Source organism: Heloderma suspectum, chromosome 2, assembly GCF_057233095.1.
Source record: "Heloderma suspectum isolate Gila_16-S chromosome 2, 16-S_ref, whole genome shotgun sequence".
Taxonomy (NCBI): domain Eukaryota; kingdom Metazoa; phylum Chordata; class Lepidosauria; order Squamata; family Helodermatidae; genus Heloderma; species Heloderma suspectum.
This window is the reverse complement of record NC_139459.1, coordinates 362548194-362575730: the sequence shown is the minus strand read 5'-3', so window position 1 is coordinate 362575730 and position 27537 is coordinate 362548194. Positions and strand designations below refer to the sequence as shown.

General features: G+C 48.1%; 2 protein-coding genes across 3 annotated transcripts; both read left to right on the top strand.

The window, feature by feature from the left end:
* The first annotated feature begins 8307 nt into the window (after window positions 1-8307).
* On the top strand, window positions 8308-21812 carry LOC146355682 (E3 ubiquitin-protein ligase TRIM11-like). Of its 2 annotated transcripts, XM_084830850.1 has the most exons (7): window positions 8308-11713; window positions 12212-12307; window positions 13409-13639; window positions 14335-14357; window positions 17112-17227; window positions 17685-17717; window positions 18955-21812. In XM_084830850.1, exons 1-7 carry the CDS (start codon window positions 10847-10849, stop codon window positions 19458-19460), a joined length of 1872 nt encoding a protein of 623 aa, XP_084686976.1. In that variant the 5' UTR covers window positions 8308-10846; the 3' UTR covers window positions 19461-21812. The 2 variants fall into 2 exon arrangements, with proteins under 2 accessions (XP_084686976.1, XP_084686977.1); XM_084830851.1 differs by lacking the exon at window positions 14335-14357 and having other exon boundaries at window positions 17080-17227.
* Window positions 21813-23636: 1824 nt separating this feature from the next.
* On the top strand, window positions 23637-25187 carry LOC146355681 (E3 ubiquitin-protein ligase TRIM7-like). Its single transcript, XM_084829963.1, has 3 exons — window positions 23637-23796; window positions 24245-24472; window positions 25161-25187. Exons 1-3 carry the CDS (start codon window positions 23752-23754, stop codon window positions 25185-25187), a joined length of 300 nt encoding a protein of 99 aa, XP_084686089.1. The 5' UTR covers window positions 23637-23751.
* The last annotated feature ends 2350 nt before the right edge of the window (window positions 25188-27537 follow it).

Genomic DNA, 27537 nt, shown 5'->3' with positions numbered 1-27537 from the left:
TGGCCACCTAATTCGAAGAGAAAACTCTCTGGAAAAGACCCTGATGCTGGGAAAGTCTGAAGGCAAAAGGAGAAGGGGATGACAGAGGATGAGATAGCTAGATAGCATCACCGGTGCAATGAATATGAACTTGAGCACACTCCGGGAGAGAGTGCAGGACAGGAAAGCCTGGCGTGCTATGGTCCATGGGGTCACGAAGAGTCGGACACGACTGAACGACTGAACAACAACAACAAAAATGTGAGCAATGGATCCTGATTTGGGGGAGTAGGCTGGGCAAAGGGAATGTTGTTCTAAAGTGCTCCCATTTTACATTGATGCAGAGTTAGTGTTTTGTCGTTGAACTGAACCTGCATTTACTCTTTTTGTATAATGTACATGAATACGTTTTGGCGAAGCTTATAATGTTCTAGTGTTAAAGATTCCTCTTCAGACTTTAAAAAGCAGACTGGTCTCATTCATGTACTTTAAGAAACAAGCTAACTTCTGAAGCTGAAGGAATCTGGAGAAGGGTCTCGTAAGGTGATTGAGGTGGGAGAGGACAGTCCTTCAGATACCTTGGTCCCAGATGGAGAGATCCACACAACCCTTTTTCAGAGGAATTCAGAGGCACATACAAGGAGAGAGGACCTTCCCCACCTGGCACAACTGCCAGACAGCCATCTGTCAGGGATGCTTTGACTTAGATTCCTGCATGGAGCAGGGGGTTGGACTCGATGGTCTTGTAGGCCCCTTCCAACCCTACTATTCTATGATTCCTGTGCTTGGCATTTCCTTGGGTACATAGCAAGAAAGCAGCTGGCTCTGAAGCAGGAGGCTGGTGGGCACCAGGCCATTATTCTGCTGCACAGCTTCTTTCACCTCCCTGCCTTAGGGCAGAGAACAAGGCAAAGCAGCTGTGGGTTCGAGTCTCAGGAGCTCCGTCATTTGCCCTCGACATGGCTTTTTGTGTATGTGCGTCAGGCACACTAAAGGCGAGTGGGGGCTTGTTCCACCTCCTTCTGGTGGGGCTTGAACTACCTTCTTGTGCTTCTGAACCATACGCAGTGAGCCATTGTGGTTGCTGGAGTAGGGGCCTTCTGGCACTGTGTATATGTATCGTATTATATGGGACTGTGCCAGAGGACTGCCCAGAGAGGCGTAACTTCATTACCTGCCTCAGTGTCCACATGGCAGGTGCATGTGTGTGTGTGTGTTGTTGTCAACACGGTTCCTGCTTCATGGGCTGTGCCAGAGTTTCTAGCTGGGCCCAGCTTTTCTCTAGGTTTTTTCCACCTTTCTTTCTTTCTTTCTTTCTTTCTTTCTTTCTTTCTTTCTTTCTTTCTTTCTTTCTTTCTTTCTTAAATCCTCTTCCCTGCCGGGCTGAGTTTGCACAGGATTTGGCAAGTATTCCTTCCTCCAGCGTATTGGAGGCATACTTCTGGACCAGTGTGAGGTAAATATATGATTGCTCAGCCCTTTCTGTCCCCTCTCAATGCCCCCACCCCCAATCATAGCATGACTGGGACCTGAAGAGTTGATAACGCATGTGTAAATGGACCATTGTAGGTATAATATCCCAAACAGGAGTTTCATTTTGCCTCACATTTCCTATCAGGCAGTGCTTTCCCGTGCTGTGTATCAGCTATGGAGGCAGGGAGAGATGGATGTGAATGTGGAACTGATGCCTGTGGCAGAGTCTGCCTTGGGAAGGAGGGGACTCTGATTCAGAGGAGGTTTTTAAGCAAAGGTTGGACAGCCACCTCTCAGGGAAGCTGTAGTCAGTCTGTGCAGCGAGATAATTTACACTTTCTGGAATTAATGACCTTAGGGAGGGGAGGCTTTACATTGCCTTGTGCATTACCTCAGTTGTGAAACACACCACTCACATTTCTCTTCCCCCCTCACTCCCAGGTGCCATTCTCTGCTTTACAATGGCTTCTGCATTCCTTATCTCAGCCTCTCCCAACCCGGTGCCCTCTGGATGTTTTGGACTACAGCTCCCATCATTCCTGACCATTAGCCATGCTGGCTGGGGTGATGGGAGTTGAAGTCCAAAATGTCTGGAGATCACCTGGTTTGAGAAGGATGCCTTATATGTTAGAATTTTTGCCAGTCCTGCTAAGGAAAAAAACATGGGCAGTTTTGCATGATAAGCTCACTGAAGCTGTAGCACCATTAGGAGTACAGGAATAACATGTGAGTTTGCTTCTGCTCACCTGCACACCTGCCACTCTCTGGGGGGTCATTTGGGGGCCCCCAGGCTGCAGTGCCCTGGACTTTGGCCCAGTTGCCCCACTGGCTGCCATGGAATTCCTGCACTGGCAGGGGGTTGGACTGGAAGACCCTTGAGATCCCATCCACTCTGAAGTTGTTTCTGCTGGGGAGGGACAGGTATGGAAGTGGTTCTGCTGGAAGACCTGTGCACTAACCTCTCCTAGAGCAGAAAGGAAAGGATGGCAGCACTCCTGTCTTCCCTGTCTATAAACTGCTTTACAGAATAGCCACGGTGTAGGTGCTTGCCTGCACCCCTGAGCTCAGCTTGCATGTTTCTAAAGAAACAAATCTTTCAAAGCTACTTGTGTGGCTTCCTCCTTGACCCAAGCCAAACCCTTCCCTGCATCAAATCTCTTTTCCTTCTTTTCACTCCCCCCCCCCCCCACATTATTGTGGCTTTTGTTTCTGGCACTTACATGGCCAGCACCTGAAGGAGAGCTGAAGATTTTTGCAACGTACAGCCCTCCTCCAAAATTCTCCGTCAGTGTCTAAGGCAGCCTCCCTGAACCTGGATGCCCACCAGACTTCAATTCAACTGATGGGAGTTGAATTGGACTTCAACTCCCATCAGACCCTGGTGGCATGGCCAATTACCAGTCCCCGGGCTCCTAAAGCCCTATTAGCATCCCACTCCTCCCCTTTCAGAGCCTCGTGTGGCGCAGAGTGGTGGGTGGCAGCACTGCAACCAAAACTCTCCCCACGACCTGAGTTCGATCCCAGTGGAAGCCGGGTCCCGGGTATCCGGCTCAGGTCGACTCAGCCTTCCATCCTTCCGAGGTCGGTAAAATGAATACCCAGCTTGCTGGGGGAAAGGTAGTCATGACTGGGGAAGGCAATGGCAAACCACCCCGCTATAGTCTGCCAAGAAAACACCAGCGCAAGCGGCGTCCCTCCAGGGGTCAGTAATGACCCGGTGCTTGCACAGGAGGAACCTTTCCCCTCCCCTTTCTCCTAGTGCTGGACCATGGGGGGAGGCAGAGGCAGAGGCAGAAGTGGCACAGGTGGGTTTGTTCTCTTCCTTCGCTCTTTTTTTTAAACAAATATTAGCATGACAAAAGCCTTTTTTGTTGCATTTATTTCATGTTCTAGTTCCCTGCCCGTCCCTGTCCCTGCAACCTGTTTGGAGAGGAAACGGGTAGGAAGGAAACTCCAGGGGCCCCAAAGAGGTGTTAGCTTTCCCATCTCCTTTAGTTCCCCACTAAGATGCAATTGGAAGGCATCTTTCCTGTGGTGCGTATGTTCCTCACCTCACGCTGTGCACGCCGGTCACGTGGGTTGGCTCTGGACTCCAGTTCCCCACAGCACTGGTGGGCTGGTGAGGCCCAGCCAGGGGACGACCCTAAATTAAACCTGGGGGTGTGGATTTCATCGAGCTCAGTTGAGAGTGGCTGCAATGCAAATGGTAGAACGTGGACCTGGAAGGGGCGGTGAGGCTGGCTTTCTGGCAAGCCCAGCCAGGCAGCACTGCAGCCTGCTAGGCCTTCAGTCTGGTAGCTGGCAGGAATGCCTGCTTCATAGAGCGCCCCTCGCTGACTGTGACTATGGAAATCGTTGACTTCCTGTCTGCTCCACCTGGCGTGGGCCACTGGCTGAGCTGACTTTACTTGACAGTGAACCATAACTTGTTTTCCAGCCCTGAGGTGAGATGTGGGGAGAACGCTGGAACGCTGCCCATCTAGGAAACGTGTGCGGGACTATTGCTAACCGGACAATCCCTGCCTGTCCCAGAATCACAACGGAAGATGCACTCCTTATGTACACTGGCTTTTTGTGGCTTAATGCCCCCCCCCCCCCATAAACATGCATAGGATTGCACAGTTAATGTTGCAGCGTCTCTGCAACAAAGAACAACCCCACGAACTTACCAGGGCTTCATCTTCCGGCGTTTTTGCGGGTTTACAATGGGCACAATGCATGTGCTTCCCCCCTCGTTTTTCCTGGCCCCTTTGCGGGGCACATTCCATATGTTTCCACACACCACACACAAGAGGACATTTCCTTTGCTGCCCCTCAGTTGTGGAACGACCTGCCGGTTGAAATGCACCTGCTGACCTCTTTGAAGGTTTTTAAGCGGGCATTAAAGATGCTATTATTCTGGCAGGCCTTCGCTTTTTAGAACTCTCGTTCCTTTTGCTGACTCGTGTGCACTGTTTTTAAGCGGTGTTGTTTTAAGCGGTGTTGTTTTATTGTTGGATTTTTATTTTTTATTTTTTGTTAAATTGTTTTTAGTTCAAAGTTGTTTCTTTGTTATATGTTGTTTGTATATATTGTCCGTATGCTTTTATGTAAATGACTTTTAAACTTTGTATATTGTATTTTCATGTTTTAACTTTTGTAAACCACCCAGAGAGCTTCCACTATGGGGTGGTATAGAAAGGAAAGGAAATAAATAAATATGTTTAATTTATTCAGTCAGTAGATGGCATTGCAAGATTTCTAAAATATCACGCACTTGCCACTTCTTGAATTATACCACCTCTCCTCTTTGATGTGGTTTGTGGTGGGGTGTGTGTGTGTGTGTGTGTGTGTGTGTTTTGTTACTGCATTTTCTAGGGAGTTTAAAATGGCAGAATAAACCTAAACAATGAGAGAGGCACCGCAGGTTGACGACATCACGAAAAGGACCCACGAACTTCCATGAGTGAACAAGCACACAATAAATGCCCCTTGCTTCGTGAAAGCACCATAAAACCCTATGCTTTCAGCCACAAAGGCTGGGGAAGTGCTGAAAGAGACCATAAGGAAAAGGGAGAGATGGCTGTCACTTTATGAGGATAGTTATTCCAAATTTCATCCATGCCCATGGGCATCTGCAGGGAGGGGCAATAACCCCCTGGGGATGAGCAATAGTCTTCAGAATCCAAGATTCCATTAAAAAAAGCAAGTTTCTAGTCCTTGTAGAACCCGAGATACGAGGCAAAATGTGCAGCCACTAAACTGCCTATTTCTTTTGTGAGAAACTAGCTGGCTCCCACCTTTTAGTCTTGTTAGCCAATGAACTATCTGGGTGTTTTAGCTCTTCTGGGTATGTTAAGCCTTTTGGGGGTCTTCCCTGTTAAGTAATTAAAGGTAAAGGTGCCCCCAACCAGTCGTGTCCGACTCTAGGGTGCGGTGCTCATCCCCGTTTCTAAGCCGAAGAGCCAGCGCTGTCCGAAGACGCTTCCGTGGTCATGTGGCCGGCATGACCGAACACCGATGTGCACGGAACGCTGTTACCTTTCCTGCCGAGGCGGTACCTGTTTATCTACTTGCAATTTCTTGCTTTCGAACTGCTAGGTTGGCAGGAGCTGGGACTGAAGACGGGAGCTCACTCCGTCACGCAGCACTCGGGTCTCGGAACTGCTGACCTGCCGACCTTCCAGTCTGCAGTTCAGCGTCTTAACCACTAAGCCACTGCGGCCCTGTTAAGTAATTACAGCCTCATAAAAAACAAATTTTAGAAATCTAGGAGTTTCCTGTAGCTTGTTTGGACAGTAGTGTGCTACCAGAAAACAAAAAGGAGCAGCAAAGACAGGTATTCATGATCTTTCTAACTCAAGTCTTGTTAATATTTTTTTCTGAGTTTATAAACATTTTATAAATTACCTTGACAATGTGTGCAGATAAAGTTCAGCATTATTACATGTACTGCAGGAGGCAGGGCTGTGGCTGAGAAAGTGTGGGTTACATGAGTCCTGCAAAGTAGCCCTGTGTTGGTATTCCTATTTTGTGGTGGGTGGGTATGTTAGCGTAGTGTATGACAACTCTGCACTGTAGTCCAGTGTTGTTGATGTTTTAGGGCCATGCAAATGGGGCTATGAAATTGATCGTAGCAGCAATGCAATTGAGCAAGGATTAGAGCAGGTTGTTATGATACATACATATAGCTTTATGAGAACCTGCCATTTTTAGCTCTTGCAGGAGGCCCAAGTGGAACCTCTCCCCATTTCTCTCTCTCAGTGTTGGCCTTGGAGTGGAGACAGTGTGCCACACAGCTCCACAAGTGTTTTCTCATGTATTGCAGAAATAAAGAAACCTTGTGAAGGTACCTGAATTGTACATTGCAGTGGGCAGCAAGCTGAGCAGGTCACCCCACCCCGACCCCAGTATTAACCATGCACTTCAATCCTGTAATGGGCTTTGGTTCAAAGGGCCACTACAGGTATGAAGGGAGTCATGGAAAGAACTGAAGGTTTCAGCTGTGGGTGGAAAGACAACAACAGAGGAGTAGACCAGGGGGGGAATCTCCATGGCAATGTGTTTAGTTCTCTTTCCACTTTGTTGTGGTTTTTACCGGAGTTGAATCTGCTCCGTCTGGGGACACACAGGGGTCAAATACCCAGATTATCCCAAAGCTAGCCTAGGGCTCTCAGCAGGTCACATGCAGTTTACTGCTAATTGTTTGGGTGGCTACTGGGTGGAGTCTCGTCCACATCATCATTCAGAGAGCCTGTTCCCACCCTCCCACTCTCACCTTGTTCTACTCCTTCTGCTTTCTCTGGCCAGTGTGTGTGTTAGTGCCCCCACTCTCCCCAGCCTATGTCCGACCCTCCCCACCCAATTTATAAAAAATTATTTTCCCTCTAACTCCACCATAGCGGCAGGACTTAATTGCGCAGCAGTGAACCCTCCCATTACCGCATTAGCGGGGATACTCAATCATTTTAAGTAGCCTGCTTTCAATCTTTAATATTTCCCCCTCTTCTGTGCATGTTTACTCAGAAGTAAGAAATAAATCTCATTCCCCTGCAGTGAAAGGGTTAAAGACTAACAGTAGTAACTCACCTTAAAGCACTCTTCTCTGATGCTCCCTTAGAGATGTTATGCTTCTTTGAAGTTCTGTAGTTTCTCTGTTATGTAAAATCGCAGTAAGGATCTTGCCTTCAGGGGGAAGGAGAAAGGGAGAAAGAGTGGGGGTGGAAGCAGTAGGCAAAAGTGCACACATGGGGAAAAATGGGGTGGGGAGCAGCAAGTCGGCAGCAGATTGCTGGGATGCGATGAAGTTGGGCTGGGGGGTGGGAAGCTAGAAATGGGGAACATTGCAGTCCTATGCATCTCTACTCAGAAGTCAGCCCCATTGGGTTCAATGGGGCTTCCTCCCCTGTAAGTGGGCTTAGAACTGCAGCCAACATCTCCCAGAGGAGTTCTGAGAAACAAAAAGAACATTTAATGATGATAAGGGGAATCCCTTCCAAAATGGGCAAGCTGAAATCTGAATTTGAAGAGTTCTTTGTGAACCCAGTCCTCAAGAGCTCCCCCACCCCACCCCACCCCACCCCAATTTTGCTGCATCCCAGCAATCTGCTTCAATTTCAGATTTCAGCTCGCCTATTTTGGAAGGGATCCTTCTCCTCCTCCTCATTAAATGTTCCTCTCTTTGTTTCTCAGAACTCCTTTGGGAGATGTTGGCTGCAGTTCTAAACCCACTTACAGGGGAGGAAGCTCCATTCGACACCTGGTTGATGTTGGCCCTAATCTCTGTGGGCCACAGGGCACTGTCTCCTACATGCGCACAAGAAAGTGCTTATTCTTCATCTGTGAAATGGAGATGATAAGACCAGAGTGCTTTTAGGCATGTGCAGAGTACATATTCCCCCCCCCCCCCGGAATATCCATTCTCAGAATATACATACTTAAGCTTAGAACAAGGCAGAGATACAAAGTTCTGGCTTTTGCCTGTATTCACTGCCCAGAGAAGTGGCTTATCCTTCCAGTCTCTTCCATGGTCCTCCAGAGTCCATGTTCCCCCCTGGGGCCGGTGGTTGGGGCTGTTGCTCAGGGGTGGAGCAGATGCTTTGCGGGCAGAAGGTTCCCAGGCTCAGTCCCTGTCCTCCCCAGTTACTGGGAAACAGCCCTTTCTGAGACCTGCTCCTCTTCAGTGGCTCCAATGGAGAACAAAAGAAGACACATATTTGCATGTACGAATTGAGATGTATAGATGCAGTTTTAGATATGATTGTTGTTCAGTCGTTCAGTCGTGTCCGACTCTTCGTGACCCCATGGACCAGAGCACGCCAGGCCTTCCTGTCCTGCGCTCTCTCCCGGAGTGTGCTCAAGTCCATATTCATTGCATCGGTGATGCTATCTAGCCATCTCATCCTCTGCTGTCCCCTTCTCCTTTTGCCTTCAGTCTTTCCCAGCATCAGGGTCTTTTCCAGGGAGTTTTCTCTTCGCATTAGGTGACCAAAATACAACAGAGTACAACAGCTGGGATTGTATGGGCTCCATCACATGGGGCGGAGAATTCCACATTAATGCTTGTTCTTTCCCCATCCAGTATCATTGCAGGACTGGGTCGTTCTTTCTAGATGGCTTCCCTATCGCGTTATTTTTCGTTTTTTCTCATGGGGGTAGGGTGATGCTGCTCGGGGCGTAGTGAAAACAAACGCCCACAGCTGGTTTCTTCCACTATTGGAGAATTTCATGGGGAGGTCATGGTTCTGTGGGCTGGAAAAAATACCACATTTTTTGCATTTGGGGAAAAGATGGGATAGGCTGGGGAAAATGGCAGGAGATGCCCTGGAGGGTAACGGCATCATCTAAAGAGCCCACAAACTTCTGTGACAGAGCCATCTCAATAGCAGGATAAAAGCTCTGTGTGAAGAAGCCCTATAGCTTGGAAAAAAGGCGAGTAAAGAGAGACATGATGGAGGTGTACAGAATTATGCATGGTGTGGAGAATGTGGATAGGGAGACATTTTTCTCCCTCTCCCAAAATACTAGAACCTGGGGTCATCCCATGATGCTGATTGGTGGGAGATTCAGGACAGATAAAAGGACAGACTTCTTAGAATCACAGAATAGTAGAGTTGGAAGGGGCCTACAAGGCCCTCGAGTCCAACCCCCTGCTCAATGCAGGAATCCAAGTCAGAGCATCACTGACAGATGGCTGTCCAGCCTCGTCTTGAATGCCTCCAGTGTGGGAGAGCCCACCACCTCCCTAGGTAATTGGTTCCATTGTCGTATTGCTCTAATAGAGTCAAACAATGGGATTCGCTAGGACAAGACATAGTGATGCCCTCAGGTCCGCCTGCGTCCACTTTGAGACAGCTCTCCTCACTGTCCCACAAGCTCCAACCCTAAATTTGCCAGTGCCGGGAGAATTATCAACAACCTCAGATACGCAGACGATACCACCCTAACAGCAGAAAGTGAAGAGGATCTAAAGAGCCTCTTATTGAGGGTGAAAGTGGAGAGTGCAAAAGCTGGTTTGAAACTCAACATTAGAAAAACTCAGATCATGGCATCTGGCCCCATCATTTCCTGGCCTATAGAAGGGGAAGAAATGGAAGCAGTGACAGATTTTATTTTCTTGGGCTCCAAGATCACCACAGATGGTGACTGTAGCCATGACAGTAAAAGATGCTTGCTCCTTGGGAGGAAAGCTATGGCAAACCTAGACAGCATAGTAAGAAGCAGAGACATCACCTTGCCGACAAAGGTTCGCATAATCAAAGCTATGGTTTTCCCAGTAGCAACGTATGGCTGTGAGAGCTGGACTATAAGGTTAGACTCCGGGCTTCTCCACACACAAGAGTTTTCATCCTGAGATTGGGATTGCTTACTCACCGAAGTTTGCTACATGATGTCATCAACCTCCAGCATCTCTCTAGGGGGATTCCCACCATGGGGGGAGGGGGGGCTTAATCTGAAACGGAAATAATGACCTAACAAAAAGAACCGCTTTCAATCAGTCTGAATTTGCATGTTCAAAGAGGACTTGCTGCCATGTAACAAGAGATCTCACAGATCACCGGGGCAGAGGCGGCGGGGGGGGGGGGAGCTTATGTCACGGCTTGCTCTCCCCCCCCCCACGCGAATCTGGACGCAGAAGCCCAGGTAAAATCACAGGACAAAAAGCCTCAGCGTGGAAAAGTGCTCAGTATCAGGCAGCTAAAAACGAAGATCATGGCATCTGGCCCCATCACTTCCTGGCATATAGATGGGGAAGAAATGGAATCAGTGACAGATGTTACTTTCTTGGGCTCCAAGATCACCACAGACGGTGACTGCAGCCATGAAATTCAAAGACGCTTGCTCCTTGGGAGGAAAGCTATGGCACACCTAGACAGCATAGTAAGAAGCAGAGACATCGCCTTGCCGACAAAGGTCCGTCTAATCAAAGCTATGGTTTTCCCAGTAGTAATGTATGGCTGTGAGAGCTGGACTATAAGGAAGGCTGAGCGCCGAAGAATTGATGCTTTCGAACTGTGGTGCTGGAGAAGACTCTTACGAGTCCCCTGGACTGCAAGGAGGTCCAATCAGTCCATCCTAAAGGAAGTCAACCCTGAGTGCTCATTGGAAGGACAGATACTGAAGCTGAAGCTCCAATATTTTGGCCACCTAATGCGAAGAGAAAACTCCCTGGAAAAGACCCTGATGCTGGGAAAGACTGAAGGCAAAAGGAGAAGGGGACGGCAGAGGATGAGATGGCTAGATAGCATCACGGATGCAATGAATATGGACTTGAGCACACTCCGGGAGAGAGTGCAGGACAGGAAGGCCTGGCGTGCTCTGGTCCATGGGATCACGAAGAGTCGGACACGACTGAACGACTGAACAACAAATCAGGCAGCTATTAAAGGCAAAACTGAAGTACTTTGGCCACATCATGAGAAGACAGGAGACCCTGGAAAAGATGCTGATGCTAGGGGAAGTGGAAGGCAAAAGGAAGGGGGGCCCGACCAAGGGCAAGGTGGATGGATTATATTCTGGAGGTGACGGACTCGGCCTTGGGGAGCTGGGGTGGCGACGGCCGACAGGGAGCTCTGGCTGGGCTGGTCCATGGAGTCACGAAGAGTCGGAAGCGACCGACCGAATAAACAACAACATCAGGCAGCTTCCTTTGCTGCGATGTTTGGAGCTGGAGACCTTTCTAAGGGGAGCCTCTGGAGAAGACACGAGCCCCCCAGTCCCTCCTCGTCTCCTGTCTCCAGTTTTACCCCGTCCAGGAAGGGAAACGCCCCATCTTGCGGGCAGCGAGGCACCGCCCGGGTCGGGAGGAGGAGGAGGCGGGGAAAGCGAAAGTCACCCAGTTTGCATCGTTCTGGTACTTGGAGCCATGGCTGCCAGGAGCCCGAGGAAGAGGCTTCAGGATGAAGCGATTTGTTCCATTTGCCTGGACTTCTTCGCGGATCCAGTGACGCTAGACTGTGGGCACAACTTTTGTCAACTTTGCATTGAGGAGTACTTGGGCAATTTGCCCAGAAACGCCGCCTGTCCCCAGTGCCGGGCGAGAGTTCAGAAGAGGAGCCTGAAGCCCAACAGGCAGCTGGCCAACTTCGTGGAGATCGCCAAGGAGCTGAGCGAGCAGCCGAAGCCGGAGGGAGCGGGGCGGAGAGTCTGCGAGCGGCACCAGGAGCCGCTGAAGCTCTTCTGCAGGGACGACGAAGCCCCCATCTGCGTGGTGTGCGACAGGGCCAAGGAGCACCGAGCCCACCGCGTGGTTCCCGTGCAGGAGGCTGCCCAGGAGTACAAGGTCAGGAGGGCCCCCTCGCGTGGAAGGGCAGTGTTTTGAGAGGTGCCAGGGCCGGGGAGCAGGGGGGAGCGACTGCTGAGGGTGGGGTGGGGATGAGGGGACTGAACTGCCCCCAGACCCAAAACAGGAGAGCTGAGAGAGGGGTCTGGATAAAAGTCGGATCCACAAAATCAAAAACGAACCCTGTTGATTTCTTACGATTTTTACAGAGGCTAGGACTCCCCATTTAATGGCCTGCAACGTTCCTCCCTTCACCATCGCAGGGAGCGATAAACCCAGGCTCCAACTGGACGTAGTAACCTATTCAATATATTATGCTTTACCAGGATAAAGACGAGAGCAGCAGGGAGACCCCTGCACACACACCCAGCACTGGAAGGCAGATGGAAAAATATTGTTAAACTTGCCTATCCTTGTTTTTCAGTAGCATTTTAAATATATTTGTATTGATTAAAACTCTACAGAGGAACAGAACTGGCACTTTTGTCTTCTCTCCAGGATCGCATCTGGAGCTGCCTGGAGATTCTGAGGAAGGAGAGAGAGAAAATTCTGGCATATAAAACAGACACAGAAACAGGAAGCCAGCACCTGCTTGTAAGTGTCACTGCTGCTGGAAAGCGAACACATACAAGAAAAAATATGCAGAAGAGTATAAAGCCCCAAGGCAGCCCTGCTCCTCAGAACCTTTATTCTTTGGAATGACCTGATCTCCCATAAAAGGTTCACAAAGTGCCATGCTAAGGCTGGGCCCTTGTAAGTCTTTTAGGGAGCAATCCTATGGCCACTAGACAGCAGCTAGACGGCCATAGGATATGGTGTTTCCCGGGAACTGACCTCAGAGCCTGCATTCCGAGGTCGGTTCCCGCAGAACTGACCTCCTCCCACCTCTGTGCTGCTTCTGAGGCAGCACGGAACAGCCCCATCCTCCGCGCTCGCAAGAGGAGTGTGGAGCGGCCGGAAAGGGGTGTGGCTGGGGCCGTTCTGGGGCAGGGAGAGCGTAGCTGCCTGTATGACACATCCAATGTGCCGTACAGCAGCCTCCTTCCCTGCTCCATGCTCCCACAGCTAGACAGCCACAATCAGCTGCCTAGCCGAAAAAGCAGGGCAGGAGGAGCGCGGAGGGAACGATCCCCTCCGTGCTTCTCCTGCCCTGCTTTGGATAGGCAGTCGCCTCCGAGTTCGGAGGCGGCCGCCTATCTCGATGCAATTGCTCCCTTAAAAACTCTTCCCTGGCTAATGCGGGAGAGGCCCTTTTGAGAGCTCCATAACCCAATGAGGCCCTTTTGTCAGGCCCATGTGAAAGGGCTTTCTCCCAAGATTTCCCCCAAATTATGGAATGCACTCCTGCAAGAACTACAGTTGGCCCCCACTCTCTTGTCCTTTGGAAAGGGTGCAAAGATGCTCCTTTCCAATTTAGCCTGTTAAAATACGACGTTCTTAATGTTTTTAATGTTTTGACATTTTTGTTTTTATTGTTGCGATGTTTTATTGTTATAAATTGCTGTACACTGCCTTGATGGCTTTTTAGTAGATTGCCAGTACATAAATGTTACAAACAAATAAAGAAATAAATAATGTTGATTGAATCTCTTTGAAAAGTCCAGAAGTGTCCTTCATATGTGATTCTCTTCACCTGCCTTTTAACCCTGCAGAAACACATTATATTCCTGACTTCTTTTCACTTGCTTGTTACAGGAGCAAATGGACGCAGAGAGGGAAAAGACAGTGGTTCAGTTCCAACAACTACGCCAGTTTCTGGAAGACAAAGAGAAGCTTTTGCTGGCCCAGATGGAAGAGGTGGAGAAGGAGATTGTAAGGAAAAGGGATGAGCACCTGGCCAGAGTCTCAGAGGATCTCTCTTCTCTGGAAAGGATGATGCAGGAAATGGAGGAGAAGTGTCAACAGGCAGTGAGTGAACTCCTGCAGGTAAGATGGCAATGACGGCCAAAGTTTCCCTTCATGGGAGTACTGGTTCTGAACATTGGGTGTTTTTTTTTGTTCACTTACACAAGAAATGCAGAGGCCCAATTTATGCCACAGGTAACTGGGTGTGTTATGTCCACGACCATACAAAAGCAGAACAGGATACTTTAGTGTGGGCCATTCTGAACTAGAGGGTTGTTTTCACGCTGCCAGTTTAGCCTGGAATTGCCATCCTTCGTTCACTAAGAATTTATAGACAATCTGGAAAATGTTGATCTCAGGCTCTTGCATTCCAGTGTTTTCTGCCTTGACCTCCTGCCATCTGCCTAGATCTGATTTGTGGAGAATTCTTTTTACTCAAAACACAGTTGTATTGGCACCCTGGCATATACAAACTGGCAATGTGGTATTGCGGCTTTTCAGGGCCACTATGTCTTTAATTGGAAGCATCCTTGTAGCTTTTGCTATGGTGACTTTGGGAACAGGATGCTGGATTAGGTGGATGCCTGGCATTTACTCATTTTGAGAATTCTTGTCCATTATATATATGTGTCTGCTTCAGTTTCTAAGAGTTTTAAATTGATTGCTTTGCATTGCACTGAAATGACCCTACTTTGCCTGCAGAATTCATTTTGTGAATGATTTCCTACACAGAGCAGGAAGCACTGAGTTCCCTTTTATTTCTCCTTTCCCTCTAGGATATAAGAAGCACCTTGAGAAGGTAAATGGATCCCAGTCCCAGTCATTTCCCTTTATACTTCATGATACTGAGAAGGCTCAGGGTAGCACGAGTGCAGTCCAAAGGGTTTATTCCAAAGGTGCTTGGAAATATCGTTAATACAAATTATCTTTAAATTTCCACACACACCCCACCCCCGCCCGGTTCATAGTCGGAGAACTACAAAAACACAAAAGACATTTTATATCCACGTGAAATCCCATCGCTCATAGTAGCGGCAATAGCATTCTCTGTATTTCTGATGTTCAGGCATGAGTGCTGTTGCTTATGTAGCTAAAACAGCTGGGCAGAAGCCCAAGGTTTGTGGGAATACACACAAATCTGGCGGGCAGGGGGGCTTAAGGGCAAACCCAGTGAGGACTGAACATGTTCAATGGACGTGGAATGCTGACCGACTCTTAGGAAGAAAAATGGGTGGGAAGAGAATGGAGTATCCTGGAAGAGGGTGCCTGGAAGAGGAGTGTACAGGAGCACTGCACAATGCAACATTTTGTGGCAGGTCCCATCCGTTCATATATGGGAAATGAATAGCGTGTACCTGCAATCCTTAATATTCCGTTATAAACTACTACAGTCATTTCTCAAAAGGTGTTATTTTCTATAGCCAGTGTATACAACCTCGGGCCCAGGAGGCCAAATACTACAGCATTTGCACTTGCTTATGTAGCGGATGGAGTGCTGCACTGTACTTTGAGAACTCTGGTTCCATAGGGAAGGGCGGAATTATCTGCAAATCAAATTTCCACCCCCATTGAGGCGCACATTTCTTTCAGCTTCCCCAAGTGTCATAATGACAAGACGAAGTTCCAGTAGTCATTTCGGTCCTGTGGCAAAAGGAACAGTGATTTTATTAGGCTGAATTAATGGCTTGGTTGGCCCACTAGGCCATTCTAGAGCCAAACTTGATTGGTGCTGTACCCAATCCCATGTCCCCAGCCCTGAGGCTACTCACAAGGGGGCAGGATTGGGGGAGTGCCATGTTCTTGGCTATGTTCGTGCTCCTATGTATGGCTTTAAGGTACCACGCATACTCGGACTAGACATGAGGAATTCATGGTTTGGGGCAGGAGCAGCACCCCAATATTTTAACTCCACATCTCCCCAGTACTGTCTAAAAAGAAAAGCTGTCTGATGTGATGTCAGCACGGTCAGCATTGCCATGACTCCCACAAACAACAGGCCATGAACTGCCGCAGAATGAAGACATCCTAAGCACAGTGACTCTCAATAGACATCCCTGGGCCGCATCTACATGGCACCGCGTTGACCCCCCACCCCGTCGCAACTGCGCAGCAACGCGGCTTTGAATCACCATGCCCTGCAATACGCTCGTGATGCTCTGCGTGCTTCCCTAACCGACTTGCCGTGCTTTTTTTTTGCTATTATACTGAAATGCGCGGCTGTGCAGTCCCATGAGTGTAGGGGTGCAAGACTTCAGTGGGTGTTTTGTATTTGGGGGGCTCTGCTGTGTCTTTCCAACCCTTTTTAGGTAAAAATTGGGTGTTTTGTGCTCCTTCATTTCCAAACCATCAGCTTGTCAGTTCCCCAGCCTAAGACTCTCGCGATGGTTCGCACTCACAAGCGTGAGTGCTACGTGCCTAGCCGTCACTCCAAAATGGTGGCCACAGCAATGTTGTTCTTCTGCCAAGACCCTCCCTGCCAGCCCTTGGGTACTGAGTCCAAAAGCCACCGTTGCGAAGATATGAAACTGCAAATATGTGCGAAAGCGTGATTAAATATGAAAACGCCTCTCTGTGCCTCTGAAACTGTGCAGCTGCGAAGAGATGGGGGGAGTAAAGGGGCATCACACAGCGACGTAGGCACTACGCACACCTACCACACGCCCACTGCAAAATGCGAAGTTGGCTTGGGGAAGGGACAGATGGCTCACAAGCATGGGGAAACCCATAGCAAATGAAAAACATCGCAGTGAAATGACTCCACGAATGGCTGAGAAGTCGCGACTGCGTCATCTATCACGAGGGACCTTGACTCGACCCCGCGCCGGAGAAAAAGCCGGGCGTAGATGGGCCGCCGGAGAAACGGGGGGAAAGAGTCAGGGAGTTGCTCTTTGTTCTTGACAGCACTGGAGCAGCTGAGACATTCTGGACCCTGGACTTAATGGTCGTGCAGGGGGGCCCTTCAGACAGCCATGTGCATTGCTTCAGTTGTGAAGCACACAATTAACATTTCTCTTTGCCCCACCACCACACCACTCCATACTCTACAACTGTTTCTCTATGCCGGATATGTTAGACAACCAAGAACGTGTGCCAATCCTGTTAAAAATATACTCCGAGCATGTGCAGTTTTGCATATTAAACTCACTAAAATTATAGTACCATCATGACTACAAGCACAATCTGGAGTCGCCAGCTTAGGAGGTGACATGTTTGCCACTGCCTCCACCATCTGCTGCTGTCTGGGTAGTCATTTGGGGACCCCCAGGGCTGTGGGGCCCTATGCATCTGCCCCACGGTCCAGGCCTAGGTCCCTCACTGCTTGGCAGCAGCCACACATCCCCCATGATGTCTTGTTTGGCTTCCAGAGGCCTGGATGTGGGGATTTCGTAGCCACAGAGAGGCAGTGTCTCCTCTGCAAAGCACCTCCATCCCCCTCTGTCTTTCTGCAGCTGCCTCCATCCCTCAGCTTTCTGCCATTTCCTTCTTTCCCTCCTTTCTTTGGGGAATTCTACATTCCGCAGAAGCTAGGTCAACATTTGTTTCTCTCACCTAGGTTTGAGGAGAATAAGTTTGAGAAATTGCTGGCTTTCCCGCCTGCACTGAAGTGGAGGATCTGGGACTTCTGTGATATCAATCCCTTTCTGGAGTGTTTCATGAAGCAGTTCAAAGGTATGCAAGAGTGGCTGCAAAGGACTTCATGCTGTGTATTGAACTGGTCCAGATGTCGGTGGCAAAGGTCACTTGTAATATTCACAGGGTTCAAAAAGTGGGGAGCTTAGTGTTCCAGCTGAAAAAACAAAACGAGTTCATTGTAGAAAGGGCTCTGGTTAATATTGCTCCTACAAACTTGGCACATGCATTATTCTGTATTCAAAACTTACTAACATGCTTAATTGGGAACATCGAGAAAGTCGGAGAAGATAAACCTGAATACTTGTAAAGTGAGGGATTCCCCTCACTTAAACATAAACATATCACTTAAACCTTCACTTGAAAGTAGGTAAAAGTGCACGAAATACTGATATTAAGTTACTGTTGGCCAGGGGATGGGGTGGGGGTGTTGTTCCAAGATTTGCTACCAGCAAAATGGTGTGATGTTTTGTCTCTTGTTCCCTTCCTTTTCCAGATGCTCTGATATCTGGACTTCAGCTGAAGGAAGGTAAAATGTGGGATACGATAGAGCACCAGCATTAGTGAAGGGTGGGGAGAGGGAGGAATTTGGGCCTTGTCAGAAAGTTGTCTGCTTGTATTTCAGGGACGATAAATGAGGTAAGTGAGGAAGGAGGATTGAGCAGTTCTAGGCCTGTATCTTCCACACATACATACTTGTTTCTTTGACATCAGAACTGTCCACCTGGATCAGGGGAATGGGGCTGTCAAGTTCAGTATTACAGTTCCATCAGTGGCCAGGCCACTTGGAGGGCATGGAGGCAGCCACTCTCAGCTGGTCGTCCAAGGTTCACCACATGGGAGCAGAAATCCGCATCGATATTCAGGCTTCATTGTGGGATTAGATCGGGCTCATTTACACAGTTGTTTCTATCTCGTTATATTCCGTTCCTTACCTTTTCACGGGGTGGCTGTTTCTCCGCGGAAAGCCAAACTGCTGGAATGCTGGCATGCCGGTATGTTGGCCATTCTGTGTTGTGGAGTAAGCAGCCAAAGCCAGGAGCAAAAGTAAGTGCATTGCATTTAGTCATGGCGTGGTAGCAAGCCGGCATGGCAGCAAGCCAGAAGGTCAGTATACCAACACGCCCACCACCCCGACGTCACTGCTGTCGTCGTCATGACTGCACCCGCAACACACCAAAACAACCACCCACACTCACGCACACACAGCGGTTTCTTCGTGCAATAAGAGAAATACATGGGGAGGTCACAGTGCTCCAGTTGTGCTGGCTGAAAAAATACCGCATTTTTTCCCTTTGGGGATAATACGGGATAGACAGGGGAAATGGCGGAAATCACTGGAGGATTACAGGGTCGTGTAATGGACTTGCAAACTTCCGTGAGTGGCCAATTGTGAATGTGCAATAAATTGCAGGTGTAAAGATGCCCTTAGTCATCAAATCATTGTCATGATGGAATGTTTCTGGGCTACGAACACTTGTGGACTTAGTTGCCTGCAAATCTGCTCAGACGAATATGGGAGCTTCCAGCTAGAGAGAGTTAGCTGTTGTAGCTCTTGTTAGACCTAGACTCTGCTTAAGCTTAGTTCTCCTTTAAGCCAATCAAAGCTTGGAAAGTTGTCCGTCCCCAGCCCCTGCTTTTTTTTCTAATTAGTGGAAAGATAATTCCTGTGATGTGTCTCTAGGCTGGGAATGTAACGGGGTCTCCTGGTTGATTCCATTAATTATCTTTACTTTCCTCATCTCTTCCCCCTCCCCCACCAACAGCAAATGTATCTTTTGATCCAGACACTGCGAATCCCTGGCTCGTCCTGTCTGAAGATCATAAAACAGTGAGCTGTCAAGATTACCAATATGGACTGCCTAGCAACCCTGAGAGATTTGATGCAATGGACTTTGTGTTGGGATGTGAGGGATTCACAACAGGCAGACATTTCTGGGAAGTCACTGTGGGGAATGGGGGACAATGGTCTGTGGGGGTCGCCAGAAAGTCTGTGAGAAGGAAGGGCGACATCACCTGTGGTCCAGAGGAAGGGATCTGGAATATGGAGCTGTTGGATGGTGAGTACAGGGCTTCCAACCACTCTGGTCCTCTGTCAGTCAGTGTGGAGCCAGAAAGGATCCGAGTTAATCTGAACTACAATGGGGAACAAGTGAACTTTTATGACGCTGATACCTCGGCCCTGATCTATACATACTCAGCAACTTCATTCTCTGGGGAGACCATTCTCCCCTTCTTTTCCACGCTGGGAGAACTTACACTCTCTCCTTGAAGTGGTCAGAGGGTGGGGACAGACGTACATAAACCCACTCTGACACACATTGGGCTTCCTCCCCAGGACTGAGCTTACCCCCCCCCCCCAATCTATTTAAGGAGAGACTGGTTTTGATCAGTACAGATTGCCTGGCCCTTACTTCTGTCAGGAATATATCTCCTGCCCATGCGTCAATTTCTAAATGCATCTAAAAAGGCAGAAAAATCTCATACAAATTGAATAAAGCACCTGATAAAACATTTCAGTAGTTAACCATATCAATTGCATGTGTGTGTGTATGTGGTGATGGTGGTAGAACGCAACAAAGTGGACAGCATTCCTGTTACACCCCCCCCCCCAATACCTCAATTAGCTTTCACTCCTGAGATTGGCGGGGGGAGGGGGGAGGCTCGCTCAACCCCTTAAGCCAAAAGCCTCCATCACCACCCCTGCATCAGTCTGATGTGCATCTGTCTCTCCATCCTTCACCAAGAAAGTCAGATGTACCTTGCGAACCTTCCAGCTGTTACTCTCCAGACCAGGATGATTAATAATGAAATGAAATAAAATACAATGTATTGACCCTCTGGCAGCTCTGCAAAAGCCCAGACAGCCTTCAGGTCACTCTCCAAAAGAGTAACTAAAAGGGAAGCAGCCTTTGCCCTCCCTCTTGCAAAGTTCCCTCTTTCCTTTGGAGCTTTGTTAAAGAGGCAGTAACCCATCCCTAGTCTTAATAGCATTGTCTGTTCTAAGCAAACGGAGAACTCCGAGCGGGCGTCCCACAGATGATGGTTCCCACCATTGTCACCGTCGATTCCAGTGGAGGCTGTTAGTGGGGCTGCGAATCCACTATGAGCTTCAGTCAGAACCCTGAAGGAGCTATCCAAGGTGCTGAAGCTATTTGGGGGATTGGGTTCAGCACTTTGGATAGCTCCTTTAGGGTTCTCATGTGTTCTGATTGAAACTCAGAGTGAACTCACCATCCCGCGGACATCGGAGCCACCAGCCTCCACTGCACAATTCTGGTTTCTGTTTGCCTTGCCTGTCTTCCCACCTGGACTTCCGCAAGCCATAAATATGTTTCAAAAACCAGACTACCCACCAAACCATCCTCATTCATTGTTGCTACTCAGGGAGGCTGCTGTGAACCTTCTAGGCAAGAGCAGTATGCCAAGGATCCAGTTTACTTAAGAACATAAGAAGAGCCCTGCAGGATCAGACCAAGGGTCCCTCTAGTGCAGCATTCTGTTCACACAGGGGCCAACCAGCTGCCGGCCAGGAACCCACAAGCAGGACACAAGTGCAGCACCCTCTGGCCCCGGTTCCCCAGCAACTGGTGTAGATAGGCTTACTGCCTCTGATACATTCAAAACGAGGAAACTCCTATGCAAGTCCCAATGTGAGGAACGGATCCTGATTTGGGGGAGTAGGATGGGGAAAGGGAACATTGTTCTAAAGGGTGTGTGGGGGGATGCTCCCATTTTACACTCGGGCAGATCCAGGGTTTAATGGTTGGACTGAATCAGTGTTTCCTCTTTTTGTATGATGTATGTGAATATGTTTTGGCGAGACTTACCAAGTTCTTGTATTAAATATGTCTTGTCAGACTTCAAAAACCACACTGGTCTCATTGGTTTATTTTAAGAGACAAACTTACTCCTGAAGCTGAAGGGATCTTGAGAAGCATCTCAGAAAGCAACTGTGATTGCAGGGCAGGTTGACTTGGGTGAAGATGGTCTTTCAGATACCTTCATGCCACACAACCCTTTCTTGGAGAAATTCAGAGGGGCATATACAGGTCTTCCGTTTTCCAGTGGTTCTGTGCGTGTGGAGGAGTCATTACTGTTGGTCCTTAATGTTGGGAAATATATAAGAGCATCAGAAGAGCCCTGCTAGATCAGACCAGGGGTCCATCTAGTCCAGCCTCCTGTTCACACAATGGCTAACCAGATACCCATGGGAAGCCTGCAAGTAGGACATGGGTGCAATAGCACCCTCCTGGTCATGTACCCCAGGAACTGGTACAGTCCCTTGCTTGACAGACAGGACCTCCAGCCAGAACAACACCAAGGAGAGGGACTTCAGCTCTGAAACCAGCCCTGTTTGCCATTCTGGCTAGGCCATGCTAAATTATGCTCCAACGTCAAAGCTGAGAGAAAGAGCATCACTGGGGAGAGAAGAGCACTGCTAAGGAGAGACGGCCTGCCCCTCCTGGCTCAACTTCCTGCGCTTGGCTTCTCCTCTGGTACATGGCAAGAAAGCTGCTGGCTCCGGAGCGAGAGGCTGGTGGGGACCAGGCCGCTATTCTGCTGCACGGTTTCTTTCACCTGCCTGCCTTGCCTTTGGGCAGATAGGAAGGCAAAGTGCCTGTGGGCTCCAGTCCCAGGAGCTCCCTCTCTTTTGCTCTTCACGTGGCTTTTTGTGCGTGTGCACCAGACGTGCAAAAGGCGAGTGTGGGGCTGTCCCACCGCCTTCTGGTGGGGCTTGAACTGCCATCTTGTGCTTCTGAAGCATATGAAGAGAGCTGCTGTGGTTCCTGGAGCGGCGGCCTTCTGGCATGGGGGGGTGTAGTGTTACGTCGGACTGCGCCAGAGGACTCCCAGAGAGTTGTAACATCATTGGCTGCCTCCGTATCCACACGGCAGGTTCTCAACACTTTCCTTGCTTGGTGGGCTGTGCCAGGGTTTCCAGCTGTGCCTGGGTTGTCTCTTGTTTTCCTTCCTTCCTTCCTTCCTTCCTTCCTTCCTTCCTTCCTTCCAATCCCCCTCCCCTGCCAGGCTGAGTTGGCACAGGATTTGGGAGGCCTATTGGATGCATACGTCTGCACCAGTGTGAGGTAAATATAGGATTGCTCAGCCCTTTCTCTCCCCGCTCAACCCTCAGCAAGCATAGCATGGCTGAAACCGGAAGAAGTGATATGAAAGTGTGAATTGTAAGTATAATATCCCAGACAGGAGTTTCATTTTGCCTCATATTTCCCATAAGGCAATGCTTTCCCGTGCTTTGTATCAGCTGTGGAGGAAGGGAGAGAGGGGTGTGAATCCGCAAACAAAACCTGTGCCAGAGTCAGCCTTGGGAAGGAGAGGGCTGTGATCCAGTGGAGGGTTTTTATGCAAAGGCTGGAAAGATCCAAAGCATCTTGGATAGTTCCTTTAGAGTTCCGACAGGTTCTGACAGAAACCTGGAGCAGATTCACTGCCCTGCTGACATCGGAACCACCAGCCGCCACTGATATCATGGTAATTAAAGTCCCCTATTACAGCCCCTCCATGCTTCCTTGTAATATCTGCAATTTGCTGTTGGAAAGCAGCATTCACACCTTCTCCTTGTTTGGGTGCTTGGTAGTAGGCTCCAACCACAAGGTGGGGGGACGGGACTCTTCCTTCTCTCTTAGTGCAGGCCTTGGAGCTGAGGCCCTGTGGCTTCTCAGAGGTTTTCTCATGTACTGTAGTAATAAAGCACCATGCTGGGATGATACCAGAGTCTATTCTGTGTTGCTTGGAGAGCAGAGCCAGGAATGGAGTACAAGCCGAGCAGGTCACACCTCCCCACACACCTCCCCACACACACACACCCGCGCAAACCATGAATTACCCATGCCATTCACACCTGTAAAGGCCCTTGGCCCAATGACCCTTACTGTGGTGAAGGGACTCGGGGAAAGAATGGAGAGTTTCAGCTGGGGTGGAAAGACGTCTGAACACCATCATGATTCCCCTCTTCCTCTTAGTTTTTGGATATCCCTCACTCGAAATAAAGTTTTATTGGAATTCATGATGCCTCTTGCATGGAGCTTGCCTATACTACTCTTCTGCATTAGTGCTGTCAAATTCCCAGGATTTTCTGCCACTCTGTGTCATGGAATGTGACTCTGCAACAAAGCATGTGCAGACACACAGGGAAAAGGCACAGGTGTGTTGCATTATAGTCACATGCCTATAATGTGCAGCTTTGTGCAGCTTTGCTCCCTTGGAAAAACTGCGGATGTCCATGCATTGACTGTTCCTCCCTTCACCATCTGAGGAAGTGATAAACCCAGACTCCCGTTGGATGTATTAACCTATTCAATCTATTATGTTCTGCTGGGATAAAGATGGAGGTAGCTGGGAGACCCCTGCACACTCACCCAGCACTGGAAGGCAGGGGGAACAATATTCTTAAACTTGCCTGTCTTTGTTTCTCAGTAGCATTTTAAATATATTTCCATTGACTACATTTCTAAAGAGGAACCAGACTGGCACTTCTGTTTTCTCTCCAGAATTGGATCTGTAGCTGCCTGGAGACTCTGAGGAAGGACAGAGAGAAAATTATGGCCTATAAAGCAGACATAGAAAAGGAAAGCCAGGACCTGCTTGTGAGTGTCACTGTTGGTAGGTGATCATGTACAAGAAGAAATTTCCAGGAAAGTTGAAATACGCAGAAGGGTGTAAAGCGCCACAAGGCAGCCCTGCTCCTTAGAGCCTTTATTATTCAGGATGACCTGATAAAATGTTCATGGAAGGCCATTTTAAGTGTGTGCCCTTGGAAGCCTTTTCAAAACTCTTTCCTGACTCACGCAGGAGAGGCTCTTTTGAGAACACCGGAAACCACAGAGACACCTTTTGAACTAGCCTTTTAAAATATATAGTTTTTAATGTTTTTACTGCTTTTGCTTTTATTGTTGCAAGGTTGTATTGTTTTAGATTGTTGTACACTGCCTTGATGGCTTTTTAGCAAACAAAACAGTATATTAATGTTCTAAAAATACATATTGTTGGTTATTACACATTATATTCCGACTTCTTTTCACCTGCTTGTTACAGGAGCAAATGGAAGCAGAGAGGGAAAAGACAGTGGTTCAGTTCCAACACCTACACCAGTTTCTTGAAGAACAAGAGAGGCTTTTGCTGGCACAGATGGAAGAGGTGGAGAAGGAGATTGCAAGGAAAAGGGATGAGCACCTGGCCAGAGTCTCAGAGGATCTTTCTTCTTTGGAAAATATGATGCAGGAAATGGAGAAGTGTCAACAGACAAGGAGTGAGCTCCTGCAGGTAAGGCTGCAAAACCAGTTGACGTTTCTCTTAGTGGGAATGCTGGTTCTGAACCTTTTATGTTCTTCACTTACACAAGATGTGGAGAGGCCCACTTTATGGTGCAGGTAACTGGGTTTTCATGTCCAGGACCATATAAAAGAGGAACACGGTAGTATATTCACCTTATCATGGGCTATTCTGAATTTGAGGGTTGTTTTCAAGCTAGCCCTTTAGTCTGGAATTGCCATTCTTCATTCACTAAGAATTGGTGGACAATCCAGAAAGCGTTGCTCTCAGTCTCTTGCATTTCAGCGTTTCTGTCTTGAGGTCCTGCCTTCTACATAGATCTGATTTGTGGAGAATTATTTTTAATCCAAACACAATTGTATCAGCACCCTGCCCTGTATGAACTGGCAAAGAGGTAGTGAGGCTTTTCAGGGTTACTGTGTCTTTAATTAATTGTAGCTTTTGCTGTTGTAATTTTTGGGAACAGGAGGATGGACTACATGGATGCTTGACATATGCTAATTTTGAAAATTCTTGTCCATTATATATGTATCTCCTTCAGTTTCTAAGGGTTTTAAATTGACTGCTTTGCATTGTCCTGAAGTGACCCCACTTGACCGGTGGAATTCATTTTGTGAATGATTTCCTACACAGAGTGATAAACACTGAGTTCCCTTTTATTTCTTTCCTTTTTCTCTAGGGTATAAACAGCACCTTGAAGAGGTAAGTGAATCCCACTCATTTCCCTACATATTTCATGATTCTGGGATGGCTTACGGTAGCATGAATGGAGTTTGGCCTTCAGGCTGCTTGGGATGCAGGAGCAGGTTGGAGTCCAACATATTCCAGATGAAAGTAACAACATCCTTTTGGACTTGTAATACCCCTATTCTCACACAGGGGATCATTACATGACATAAAGGATTCTTCCCTGCTTGCTGTACTCAGTTTAGAAAAAGAAACCCCAAAGGAACTATCTCAAAGGTGTTTGAAAATATTATCAAATTCAATATATCTTTAAATTTCCAGCTCCCACCAGTTCATCTTCAGGGAACTACAAGAACACATAAAGGCATTTTACAGCCATGTGGAATCCCAGCACTCATAGTAGTAACAGTAGCATTCCCTGTATTTCTGATGTCCAGGAGCTTCTCTACATTAAAGGAAAAATTGGGAGCCCCGCAGACCATTTTTCTTTCCTTTGTGCGATGACAATTTGGATGAAAAACGGTGCCATCTAATGGCAGAAAAATAGCAGTACACCACATGGTTTATTAAAACCTGATTAAAAGTGGTTTAAATTGCAACACCTTACGCTGGGGATAGTGCAGGAGGTGCCCTGGATGCCGCCGACCACTCATGGAAGTTTCACCCGCAAAATTCTGTGAGTGGCCAGTCACCAGCGTGCAGTAAATAGCACGTGTAGAGATGATCCAGGCATGAGTGCTGTTGTGTGTGTGGCCAGAACAACTTGGCAGAACTCCAAGGTTTGCAGAAATAGAAGTGTTAGATAAAAATAGTCCTTGCTTTCGGTTTAGAAGGAAAGGATGCCAGGCAGGCAGCAGTGGATCCAACACTATTTTATTGAAACGTTTTGCAAAACGGGTGCAGAGCAGTCTGGACCTCGAGACACGTGTGCAAAAGCCTTTTATACCATATTGCTTCTATTGTTCTTACTAGTAACCAATGAAACAGTTAGTACATCGGCTCACCAAGTCAATAGCCAATAAACAGTTAGTATCAGCTTACCAAACTGTTAGTCATGAGCACGTCAGTATGATTTTCTTTTTGCTCTGCCTACATTTTTCGCCACTCGGGCTTTTATGTAACTTGAGACGCCAACAGTTACGGAGTCTCTTTTTCTAACAATTCCCTCCTTTAAGTCTTTATTCATGTCTTAAAGCGTTTAAAACGGAGCCTCTTTATTGGTACAATAAAGCAAGAGCATCTGTTTTGACAGCGGTTTTTATCAATCGCTGGGATAAGCTTTTAACACAGGGGATAATGCAACAACCAAATAACACTATAACTCTTATCATCACTACAAGCGAAATAAGGATTGAGGCTGCTAGGTGTTTCCATTTTTCAAACCATTTCTCTAACCAGGCAGTCATGGGGTTGTTAATCTTTGAATTCTTGGCTAATTCTTCAGACAAGGCGGTGAGGCCCTGCAAAGCCCTTGTTACCGTGCCATCTGGGGCAGTGTTGTTAGGGATGAAGGTGCAACACCGTCTACCTAGCATGACACAAACCCCTCCTTTTTCTGCTAACATATTAAGAACACGCTGATTTTTCCAAGCCATTTGGCTGGTGGCATTTAGTTGCTCAGCCAATCTCTTTATAGCATCACGGGTATAGTTTATTGAGAGTCTGGCACTTTTTTCTTTCCCCATGCGTTAGGGTGCTGGAACAAATGGATCACACAGGTGAGGAGGGAAGGAGTGTCCCATCCCAGTGGAAAGGGCAGCACCTTTGCTACAGATCTCCCTGTGGCACAAACAAAACAGTCAGACTTATTTAAAGACTTGGCTGTATACTTTATCCACTCTAACCACACATTATCAGTTTCCTCTGTTATTGGGATCCCTAACTTGGTTCTCCAGGGACGCCTCTCTTTCTCAGGGATCTGTACCAGAAGTGGTCTGAGGGCTGTAGGTGTGACATTTTGGGGTTTTATCTTAAAGCTGTCAAGCCCAAGTCTTTGAGGTATCACCATTTATGTTAATATTTTTTTTTTGACTAACATTACTAACACTACCCACAATACTTGCTTCATATTACAAGTTTTTTGTAATTCGATCACGAGCTTCTCTCAGATGTTGTGACTTGTATATTACAGGTGATTGTGGCTCCTGGATGGCTTCTTCGCCTGTGTCCCTGGCAGCTTCCGGAGGGGTGCCAGGGAGCAGAGGACTGTTGCCCGTGTCCTTCTGTTCTTTCCAGGTGACAGAAGGAAGCAAGGGTCGCCTAAATGGCTTTATCTAGCTGCAATGTGTCCATTTGCTAGAACCCACAAGCTTTACACACGAGTGGCTGGTTGGTCTTACCAAATAAGGCCCCTCCCACCCTTCCTTTAA

What these genes read in the sequence shown, in the direction of transcription:
- LOC146355682 (XM_084830851.1), top strand. Translation starts at nt 10,847, where the DNA reads ATGAGAAGACAGGAGACCCTGGAAAAGATGCTGATGCTAGGGGAAGTG. An exon ending in AGGCTGCCCAGGAGTACAAG is followed by an intron (nt 11,714 to 12,211) that starts GTCAGGAGGGCC and finishes TCTTCTCTCCAG; the next exon opens with GATCGCATCTGGAGCTGCCT. An exon ending in TGGACTTCAGCTGAAGGAAG is followed by an intron (nt 17,718 to 18,954) that starts GTAAAATGTGGG and finishes CCCCACCAACAG; the next exon opens with CAAATGTATCTTTTGATCCA.
- LOC146355681 (XM_084829963.1), top strand. Translation starts at nt 23,752, where the DNA reads ATGGCCTATAAAGCAGACATAGAAAAGGAAAGCCAGGACCTGCTT. An exon ending in AGGAAAGCCAGGACCTGCTT is followed by an intron (nt 23,797 to 24,244) that starts GTGAGTGTCACT and finishes TGCTTGTTACAG; the next exon opens with GAGCAAATGGAAGCAGAGAG. An exon ending in CAAGGAGTGAGCTCCTGCAG is followed by an intron (nt 24,473 to 25,160) that starts GTAAGGCTGCAA and finishes CTTTTTCTCTAG; the next exon opens with GGTATAAACAGCACCTTGAA.